At 37.0% G+C, this 10689-nt stretch overlaps 3 protein-coding genes across 8 annotated transcripts; 2 read left to right on the top strand and 1 right to left on the bottom strand.

Annotated features, from left to right (window-relative positions):
* Window positions 1-209: 209 nt before the first annotated feature.
* On the bottom strand, window positions 210-5055 carry LOC130506605 (phosphatidylinositol-3-phosphatase SAC1). Of its 3 annotated transcripts, none has more exons than XM_057001280.1 (16): window positions 4827-5055; window positions 4511-4702; window positions 4253-4418; window positions 3960-4182; window positions 3803-3879; window positions 3419-3606; window positions 3215-3312; window positions 3007-3140; window positions 2799-2933; window positions 2269-2653; window positions 2051-2172; window positions 1696-1806; window positions 1331-1543; window positions 943-1128; window positions 642-753; window positions 210-540 (listed from the first exon to the last, which is right to left on the bottom strand). In XM_057001280.1, the coding sequence occupies exons 1-16, from the start codon at window positions 5032-5034 to the stop codon at window positions 289-291; spliced, it is 2802 nt and encodes a 933-aa protein (XP_056857260.1). In that variant the 5' UTR covers window positions 5035-5055; the 3' UTR covers window positions 210-288. The 3 variants fall into 3 exon arrangements, with proteins under 3 accessions (XP_056857260.1, XP_056857261.1, XP_056857262.1); XM_057001281.1 differs by having other exon boundaries at window positions 4511-4715; window positions 4827-5047; XM_057001282.1 differs by lacking the exon at window positions 4827-5055 and having other exon boundaries at window positions 4507-4674.
* A 209-nt stretch (window positions 5056-5264) lies between these two features.
* On the top strand, window positions 5265-6191 carry LOC130506606 (uncharacterized). 4 transcript variants are annotated; one of them, XM_057001285.1, is made up of 4 exons: window positions 5265-5588; window positions 5719-5778; window positions 5865-5904; window positions 5993-6191. In XM_057001285.1, exons 1-4 carry the CDS (start codon window positions 5391-5393, stop codon window positions 6019-6021), a joined length of 327 nt encoding a protein of 108 aa, XP_056857265.1. In that variant the 5' UTR covers window positions 5265-5390; the 3' UTR covers window positions 6022-6191. The 4 variants fall into 4 exon arrangements, with proteins under 4 accessions (XP_056857265.1, XP_056857263.1, XP_056857266.1 ...); XM_057001283.1 differs by having other exon boundaries at window positions 5268-5588; window positions 5980-6191; XM_057001286.1 differs by having other exon boundaries at window positions 5270-5588; window positions 5858-5904; window positions 5980-6191.
* Window positions 6192-8650: 2459 nt separating this feature from the next.
* Window positions 8651-10234, top strand: LOC130506604 (ras-related protein RABG3b). Its single transcript, XM_057001279.1, has 7 exons — window positions 8651-8845; window positions 8922-8948; window positions 9078-9177; window positions 9264-9410; window positions 9495-9575; window positions 9738-9883; window positions 9951-10234. The coding sequence occupies exons 1-7, from the start codon at window positions 8793-8795 to the stop codon at window positions 10012-10014; spliced, it is 618 nt and encodes a 205-aa protein (XP_056857259.1). The 5' UTR covers window positions 8651-8792; the 3' UTR covers window positions 10015-10234.
* Window positions 10235-10689: the final 455 nt, after the last annotated feature.

Here is a 10689-nt window from a genome sequence, read left to right as displayed (position 1 = left end):
AAAGAGGAGAAGCTAAGGGAGGGACCTGTTCTTTACATGTAGGCCCAATGGAGAAGAAGAAAAAGATTCTGTTATAATACATGACCAACAATCTGTGTTCATTATATACCTAAACAAAAATGGACAATCAAACACATTCACAAGTTTCAAGCCTGAGTAATAGAATAGCCGTTTGCCGTCAAAAAAAAAAAAAAAAAAAAAAAAAACACATTCACAAGCATGAAACCAAAAGAGAAGTGTGTCTGGTGTGAGATATGTTCTTGGAATAAACATTATTGTTTTCTGTTATTAAATGACCTTTGGGACCTTATCATCTCCAACGAGCCATCTGGCTAGCCAACAAGGATCTCCGGCGAAGTATTTACATTGCGTTGGAATGATCCCGAGGTCGCCACCGATCTGAGCGTATTCCTTTAAAGCGTTTTCCATCTCCGATTCTTCGTCTCCAGTGTCCATTACATCGACTGTGTTCATGCGAAGAACTTCCGCAGAGTTCAGTTCTAACTCACGGTCGTTCTCAAACGGCTCCATAGCTGGACACTGTTTTAATTCGGATCATAAAGAAGTGGAACATTTTTGGGTTGTAGTAAAAGATATCTATTAACCTGTGATTGCATATCAGCAAGATAAAGAATCTGAACCTGACAGAACTGGGCATAATGTCTGTAGATTTCGCTGTCTTCATCTTGGTCACCGAGGAGAGTACCACCATACCAACCATTGGCTTCATTGGTTGATGTGATCGATAGGTACCTATAGAAAGAAACGATTGCAGCAGGTGACATGATGCAACTAGAGATATCTTGATTTTGTAATGCCAAGTTGTGGTTAGACCATCGTTTGGTCAATTGATTCAACGAATAGTTTACCACAAAAATATTACAAAATCATTATGGAGGAAGCTTAGATTTGAGAGAGGGAAGGAAAAAATAAAATCAGTACCTTTGGAAGATATCTTCTTGATGATCGTTGGACTCAGAAAGCCAGTCCAAGTTGCAGAAATCGTTGACTCTCTCACTCGAGGTCACTCCTTTCTCACTATCATCTGCATCAGGTTTTGTGGCAGAGCCACTCTCTTCTGGCTTTCTTGAACCAAACAGCCAATTGGGTGTCTTGAGCTGAATCTCACTGGAGTGGATAAGAAAGTCAAGAAAGATGAGCTAACTTTCGGAAAAGTTATGGTTTTGGTTTGAACTAAAATCCCTGTTTTTTTTTTCTAAACTAGAAATCGTCTTTTTAATTTCTCATACGGATAGAAGGGATTCCAATTTAGTCAAAGGCTTACTAGTAAGACTAAGAAAATTGAAAATTTCAGGTAGAGGGTCATTACGCTGCATCAGGAGCAACACCAGTGCTTCCAGTGCTGCCACCTGGCCTCTGGTCTGTCTCGCTACAAAGCCTCACGTTCTTTATTGAACTACATGTCTGCTCGATCAGTTTGTCAAATGACGTCAGCTTCTTCCGTGAGAAGTCTTCTCTGAAAGCCGGCACCGGTGCAAGATTGACTCTAATACCACTCATGGGTTTTGCAGCGGACTGGAGCCTGCAATGCAACAACTTTAGAAATCATACGCAACCAGAGGCTATCTATCGTCTTATCTTGGGAAATGTAATTTAACATCTTTGATATTTTCACGATCTGGTTCATAAACACATAATCTGACACGCAGAAGGTTCACTAAGAGTAGACCTTACCCCCTTTCAGGGAAAATATCATCTCCAATCCCTGACACATGGAGATAATAATCAGAATCCAGCTCCCAGAGCGCAGGTTTCCCTTCCTGAGGTTGAAAGTAGCCCAAGAATCTGCTTACAACAAAAGTCGATAGTTACTAGGAGTTGAGACTCAGTAGAAACGGAAATGAAGAGTTCTTAGCAAACAATTCATCAGAGGAACTTATTCTAAGGTAATAGTGGTAATGCCATCTATTACCTCTATCTATATCATCAATGAGGCAAGAACACAGAAACTTATTCTAAAGCCTTCATCTATAGCTATATCAAGAACTTAGTAAGAAACTGAAGTTAATTTTGCAGAGAAGTATATTACAAATTTATGGCGTCTTGCTTTTCTCCATCAGTGTAGGTATTGCTGTAGTATCGTTTGATAGACTTGAGAAACTCTCTAGACTGTGTCGTGGCCTTCCATTTCCCCTGCCTTTCTGGGAATACCTATAATCCATTCAACGATGTTAATAAAAAAAATTGCAAATTTTGCTTCGTCAAAACGACAAGTAACTGGTCAAAGGTGATAAGTGGTGTAATTACAGTATTATGCGCAGCTGAGCCGCCATATTGTTGTGCAAGAGCATCGCCCATGCCCTGGTACATATCCATAAGTGCAGCAGCTATGCTACTGTCGGGGTCGATCTTAGATGTATCACTCAAACCTATTGCGTGCAGCTGCCGGCCTAAAGCAGCCAAACCATATGCGTATTGTGCTACGTTTGTTCGATCCAGGCAGTCAATACAGTTGGTACGAAGAACCCCACTTTGGTAACGAGGAGCTGAGGAATCAGTTCCATCGTCTCTTTTTTGTTGGCTTAGCTTCATCTCTTTCTCTCGGTTAGCAAGAGCACTAAGTATATCATTTGAACTCTCACCCCTTGAAAGTTCCAAAGAGTAAGCTCTTAGATCACGCAGAGATTGTTCCCTGCAAAAATAATACTACATTAAAGTCAGAAAGGTAACTAACTAATGGCTCCAGTATTTAGAACTAATATACATCAGTTCACAAAATAAGCCAAATTTCTGACTACATATAAGTAATGGTGGATCACATCACCCCAAGAAATTACCTTCCAGTGCTAGCATGACTAAGCTGGCTAGATTTCTTCTTAACAATTTTAGGCTTGCCACTGAAGTAAAATCCAGTCAAATCAAGGGCTTCGCTTGCTACAGCACCCAAAACAGCCAATACATTCGCCGACTTGCTTTAACATCAAAAATAGAAAGCAATGTGAGTTCAAGTTAAAAATGCACGAAAACAAATCCACAACATTATACCTCTTAGCAAATTTGTGGAAATCCCAATGGATAAATTTGAAACGATTTTCTTCAGGAAAAATTGAGTTTAGGTAACCCACTGCTTTAGCAAACTCACGCCTTAGCACCATTTCCCGAGGTCTTTTCTCAACCGACTGAATAACTCCACGGAAATTTGTGAGTAAGTACAAAGGGCATAATAAAAAGAGCACTGAGTAAAAAAACTCACCTTGATTAAGTTGAGCACAATGATAGGATTCCCATATCGGTTCACCAGGTCTTCAAAATGCATTTTGGTTGACTCGTAAGTAGGATCATACCTCTGTACTGAGGCAATAAAAACAACAGGAAAAAAAGTAAGTAGATCAATAACCGCACAGACGTTAAAATGGTCTAATAGAGATAACAGGCGCATGTTGCGTTAGTTTCTCACAGAAAATATCAGGCTTAGGACTAAATCTCGAGGCCTCTTGCGACCAAAAGAGTGGAATTGATCCTCGCATCTGCACCACCGAAGTCATTTTCCCTTTGCATGACCCAGCTTCTTCATCAAAAACAAGCTGTTCTGTTTCAACATCATTCGCTACCCTTCCACGATCATTCACTCCCCTTTTCAAGTAACTGCGATAAAGAAGTTACCGAATGAAAAAGCATTATATAATAATAGAAAACAAGAGAAACAAGCACCCAAACTAGTCACACTAAGAAAATCTCCAAAGACACTACATATAACCCATATAACTCAGGAAGGGTAACAGAAAACCAATACGGATTATGAATTCCTCATCCATGAGGCCTGATTAGAATGAAGTCTTACCGTGTGCCTGCAAAATGCCGAGAACGTCTGGAGACTAGAGTAACACTGAAGTCTCTCCCATATATCGACAGCCTTATCTGAATGAAAGGGTAGAACAATTAAACTAGTAAGAATGGAGACGTATATAGGTGAAGACACAAAGAAGCCTACACCATACCTGCTTAAAATGCCCATGAACTAATGCAAGAGTCCAAATAGTGTTGTTACACCTTGATCGAATAGGCTGCGTCAGATATGCATTCCACACGAATATGTTATCATAAGGCACCCCTTCCTCACCAGACGATAAAACGTTCTTTTGCAGACTCCGCATTATAGGATACGTGTAACTGTAGAAGAAATCTTTGGTCAGATCTACACTTGACAGAAGCTTCTTGTACCTGAAAAACAAAAGCCAATTAAATAATCCAGCTTGAAAAAAGTAAACCAAAACCTCTAAAAGAAACAAACCTTAGTTCAGTTTTCGAATTCGCAGCATCAGACTGGATGGTTGCATGTGGGACAGTGATCATCTGACTCTCATCAATAGCGTATATCGCATGCCCACATATGCAACCAATCTGTCGCCGTTTTGTCACCAAAACTAAGTAGTATGACTCCATAAACTTAGCACAACCTACAAGGCCAAAAATAAATAAACGTTTTACACAGAGCCTTTAGCCCTGAAGAGATACACAAAACGTTGCTTCCATACGAAAACCAACCAACCAGCGATTCCATAGACTTTGGCCACAAAAGCCAATCCTCCGGTGGCGCGATTGCCTTCGGAGATACGCTGAAGCAGACTCTTGATCTCCTGAGGCGAATACACTACCGGATCCTCGCTTAGGTTGAGCTCCGACGGCTCCGAGCGGTCGATCTTCAGCACTCTGAAGAACCTTTTGTTCCGATCGCTCCCAACTAGATAAAACCTCTGAGCTCAACAACGTAGAACACACACAACATCGATAAATTCAAATCTAAAAGGATTCCTATCGTTCCAATACGTACGATTCGAGAGGATCGATCGGGTGAAAAAACTTACCGCTCTGGTCTCGTAGAGCTTGAACTTTTCGAGAGCGTACGAGTCGGGATCGGCGTCGGCGTCGTTGGACGGTTGAAGTTTGGGGAAAGACGAGAAAGTAGAAGTCGTTGAGTTTTCCGATTTCGCCATGGCGGGATTTGGTCTCTCTGACGCCGGCGATGATTTGCGTTCGTAGAAAGTTCAGAACAAGCACGGGCACGGGGGGCATTTACGTCTTTTAATGCTTTTAGAGAGTTGTTTATTGGTCATTGCTTTTTTTTCAACTACGTTCTGTTAGTTAATACTTGGATGCAATTACTAAACGATTTTTTACGTCATGGTTTTAACCCAAGGAAAAAAGGAACAAAGGCATTTCTCCATCAATGCTTCATTAGTCACATCAGATACAATGTGAAACAATTGATTTATCTATTAGTAAATGAAATTTTAACATTTTGGGACCTCATCAAACATATTCCCCCACATTATCCGTTTCGATATTTAACAGACCACAGCCAAGCAAATCTTTTGTTTTCTCCCACTTATCCATATCATGATGTGCATATGATATACTGATACTTGTGTATGTTTATCTTCTTCTTACAGCTTACAAAAATGTTGACATTCCCACTTTGTGGTTGCGAGTTATCTTCAGAATCCAAGACTCTAGCGTTTGCTGCTCCATTGGTTTCTATCTCGCATACCAAAAGACAGATTGTGCTGGGACGGCGCGATTCCGTCAAAGTTACTGCAGCAAAATCCGGAAATTTCTCGCTTGGTTCGGTAAGGACTTCACAATTCAATAATATGCAAAAGCATATCTATGTGCAAATATGATGTATTGTTAGTATTGACAATGATTAGATTTTATTAGTTCTTCAAAGTTGTGAGAGTTTGTGATGAAAATAAACAGATATTCAAAAGCTGTGACACTTGTGGAGCCAAAGGAGCAATTGAATGCCCCGGTTGCAAGGTTTCTTAGTCTTTATTTATGCATACACTTCTTCTTTTCTAGCATTTATCATACAAAAATAATCTTATGTTACCTCCAGGGAACAGGTAGAAATAAGAAGAATGGGAATATTTTCGAGAGGTGGAAGTAAGTAAAAACTGAAACAAAATTTTCAAATCAATCATATAGTTTTCTAGTTCAAATAGTTAATGATTTATAAAGTGGAAATGTGTAGATGTTTTGATTGCCAAGGATTCGGTATGAAGAGCTGTCCTAAATGTGGGAAGGGAGGTTTGACGCCAGAACAGAGAGGGGAAAGATAGAAGAACTATACTACTTGTTTTTAATAAACATGTACCTATTTCCATTACTTTTTAGTTGTATAACTTGCAAGATATACTAAAAATTACTGATAATTTATCTTCTGGACATAATCTGAGTTGCATTAAGTTTTTTGTGTTTTTTTGGTCAGATTTAGCAAACAAAAAGTGCTTGAACAATTATTCTATTAAAATAAAATAAGATCCACATGTTCAATATTAAACAAACAGTTTTTTTTACAAAAAAAAATATTAAACAAACAGTAATGAAATTCTAAAATGTTTTTTTTTCAAAAAAAAAAGATTTTTTTTTTTGTGTTGTTTACTTGTTTGTATTTGTGATTCTTAAAATATCAAGCTTCCGTTGCACTTCCAATATGACAGTTTCTAAAATTCCACATTTGCTATGCTTCCTTAGGATCCCGATCATGTCATGAGTTCATGTTAGCCATTATCTTGAAGATATAATGTATGGTGTGTTGCCATTGGACTTCGGCGTAGTGTGCCATCAGAAGGTTGGGCCTAGCAAGTGAAAGCATAATGGTACAGAAAACTGATTGAGATAGAAAAATAATTGAGGGGACATACAAAATATCCATACAAAAATATCTTAGAGAAATTTGCTAAAAAAGGATAACTAATCTCAGCTATTGTCCCCTTAGAACAAAATCAAATTTTATCACTTTTGGACATTGAATACCCTTACATTTTATAAAAAATCATATCTTTTTCAAAAAAAAAATATCCAGTTAAAAAAAAATTATATTCATAGCTAATGGCCCCCATGCAAAATTGAATAGTGGACGTCAAAATGTTTAATATTGAACAGTTGTTGGATTGTAGAAACCCTTTAGAGAAAAGTGAATGATTGAAAAATGAGAAATCTCATACTTTTTGTGTCAGATATAGCTGTGTATATCGGATTAAATGAAGCGCTACCGATAGGGCTAGCAGAAGATTGCAACAATCGTAAATTTGCAAACTAAAGTCTTTATTTATATGTATGTATTTTAATAAATCAAGACCTTAATTACTTAAAGAAAACTAAGTCAAAAAAATTACTTGAAGAAAACTTAGTCAGAAAAAAATGGTCCCTGTGCAAAAGCACTGTGAGCACTAGCATGTTCAAAGCCAGTCCTGAATATAACAAGACACAGATAGCAAAATCTTGTCGAATTAATTATCCTTATTTGATCCATAAGAAATCTCTATCTTAACCAAATCGACTGTTTTTTATCGCTTCGGACATGGCATGTGAATGTCCATCGTAATTATGACATCTTTCGATTGTAAATGTCCGACAGATTTTGAAATGCCTATATCGTACATCTTAGTTCTGCAATTAATTGTTTTATTTGGAGAACACGTAAAAGCTTCCGAAACATGAAAAGACACCTTAACCATGACAATCTTTAAGCTACAAAACATTCCTCTAAGTCCCTAACTCGCGTTGAATTGGACTGGAAGAAGCGATCCGCAATCACCACTTACAGCAGCCATGTAAAACTGATGTTATAAAAAGCAAAAACTAGCAAAATATAAAATTCGATACTATCTTTTTAATCATTTAAAAAAAAAATCAAAATTTTCAGTGGACCGTAAACATTATTGCAGAATTGATCTTTTTCTATGATTGTTTTAAATGGCCCAACATAGTACAAAACCAGATTACATGTTAAATATGCTTAGTTGGTACCAGTGAGATGTGTTTTCTTGCAGTTGCAGAATATGATAGTCAGATAGTGATATGGAGGAGAAAGCTATGGCAGAGACGAAATAAACGGAGAGAAAGAAGCATTAGATGTGAGGAAGGATTGAGCTTCTGGTTATACTGAGATTTCTATAATGCATATGGGGCAATTCTTATAAACTGTAATGGTTTGTATGGGTATGCTTTAAAAGGCATGAAGGACATCGTTTCACTGAAGCTCTCTCTCTTACATTTGAAATTTTCGAAGAACCTACCTTTGGCAAGTTTGAAATATTCAAAGAGAATCATCATCAATTTACTTGAACATTATAATATTTATTTATCCATAACTTTGTTTTTCTTCGTTGACATATGTTTATGAAAAAAACTAAAATAGAGAGAAGGAGCGTAAATGACTCGTATGAAACGTAACAAATGTCAAGACCGTAGTGGTAGACTCCTTATGGCTCTACTTGTTGCTCCACATCATAAAAATCTTACTACACATGAAAAACATACTCCAAAATGATTCATTGCAAAAAGTGATGTATGTGTGTTAACGATTCCTTTACATCCTTCCTTTACCCCAAAATGACCTTTTTCTTTATAAACATATACGGTACTTTGATGATGATGATTGTCTCATGATCTTAGTGACGTTCTGTTACTACTTACTTTTTTTAATCTTTTATTTTATGACCTGTATGTTTTGTTTCTTTGTGAGTCATCATCGTCTTCACATAATATAGCATTTTGTTTTTTTCTGAAAAATTTAGTACTATTAAAAAATAGTGTCGGCCAAGAAAGAAAGAAAAAAACAATCATTATCTCTGGACACCTCTATCTTAAAAGCTGGACATGCCCCACGAGTCTCCCTCACATAAAATTTCCTTTAAAGAAAACAATTTATTTATACAGAGAAAAAACGGAAAACTTTTGTTTTTTGTAACATTGTAGATCGAACTTGGCGCTTCTTTGCTTTCTTGAATCCGAAGAACCGAGCTAAGTACAAGAAGCTGTGGAACATGTCGATGCGAAGAAGAAGTTTGCTTAAGGTTATTGTCCTTGGAGACAGCGGGTTAGCTTTTTTTTTTCACTTTTGCTGATCAATTCATTAACCTTCTTTTTTACTGATCTTGATCTTTCTGTTTCAGGGTTGGCAAAACATCGTTGATGAATCAGTATCCTTACATATGGTTTTGATACTTTCTTTCTGTCTTTCTCTTATCTAACTTGATCTATTTTTAGGATTCTTGGTTTTCAATTTTCTGTTCAAGAATCTGTGGAAGCCTTAACGGGTTTCTGTGTAGATATGTAAATAATAAGTTTAGTCAACAGTACAAAGCCACGATTGGAGCTGATTTTGTCACCAAGGAGCTTCAAATCGATGACAGGCTCGTCACACTCCAAGTATGTTTCTTCTCTTGTTTTCTTATCTGCTTTTTTTTTTGTTTTAGTTTCTAGTCTATATGTTTGTGTCTGTGTGTGTGCTTTAGATTTGGGACACTGCTGGGCAAGAGAGGTTCCAGAGTCTTGGTGTTGCTTTCTATAGAGGTGCAGATTGTTGTGTGCTTGTTTATGATGTTAACTACCTCAAGTCATTTGATTCTCTGGACAATTGGCACGAGGAGTTTCTTAAGCAGGTTCTTTTGCCCTGTCTATCTTTCTTCTCCATTTTTTCTCTGGAAGATTCTTCATCCGTGAATGAATCTTGAATGTTTTCTTAGGCTAGCCCACGGGATCCAACCGCGTTCCCGTTCATATTGCTTGGTAACAAGATTGATATTGATGGAGGAAACAGTCGAGTGGTATGTCAGCCTTTAATTTGCTTCTTAACATAGACAAAACTGAAAAGATGAAGTAAAACTGTTATTATTATGAATGATATAATATGATTACTATAACAATTGTAAATGTTTGTTATAACTAAGTGTTATGTTCCTTGTGTTGATGTAATACATTAACTTCAGGTATCAGAGAAGAAAGCTAGAGAATGGTGTGCTCAAAAGGGAAACATATGCTATTACGAGACATCTGCTAAAGAAGATTACAACGTAGATGAATCGTTCTTGTGCATCACAAAACTTGCCCTTGCCAATGAGCGCGACCAAGATATGTAAGCAAACCTCTTATTATCTTAAGGCTAAAAAAGATTCTAAAAGGGGTCGTGCTTTGGTTGGCAGATATTTTCAGGGGATTCCAGAGTCTGGTTCAGAGCCTGAGCAAAGAGGAGGATGTGCTTGCTGAAGAAAAACATCTGTCTTAGCTATGTTTGATTTGTGCCATTAGTCATGTTTGTTCTCTCGTTCTCAGCTTTGGCACGAGCCTGGTCGTTGTCGTGCAGCTATTCCGTCTCTCTTCTGATCTAAAACCTAAAAAGAACGTTAGTCTAAGACGATAGATTAATATAGATACTAAAATGTAGCTTATCAAATATCAACATACTTCTTATAATTCTTGTTACATTTTTTTAAATCTTTTGGGTGGAAGAGGAAACAAAGAACAAAACAAGGCTAAGTTAGTAAACTCCATGGGTCATGGCAAGGCTGGAGATACGTATGAGCACATTCATTCTGTGTTTTTCTTTTTCTTTTCATTCTGTGGTTTTGCCTATATGGAGCTTTGTGATTTCATTTTTACACACAAAAACATATATTTATCCATTACAAGTTTGGATGTTGCATGTAATATTTGGATATTAATAGCAAATCCTTTCTCAAAAAAATATATTTGGATATTTCTTCTATATAGTTTCTTTTTATGTGACAACTCACAAAACTATATACAGTTAACCTGTTAAATAAAAAATGCTCTTTTTGGGCATGATGCTGATTTATATTTGATTGATGTAATTGACTTTTGAGGAATTTAATATAATTTCTATATTAATTTGAAATACAAGAAATACTCCATATTTAGTCA

Source organism: Raphanus sativus, unplaced genomic scaffold (genome assembly GCF_000801105.2).
Source record: "Raphanus sativus cultivar WK10039 unplaced genomic scaffold, ASM80110v3 Scaffold3457, whole genome shotgun sequence".
Taxonomy (NCBI): domain Eukaryota; kingdom Viridiplantae; phylum Streptophyta; class Magnoliopsida; order Brassicales; family Brassicaceae; genus Raphanus; species Raphanus sativus.
Note: the sequence above shows the minus strand (reverse complement) of the source record. Positions and strands in the feature narration are given on the sequence as shown.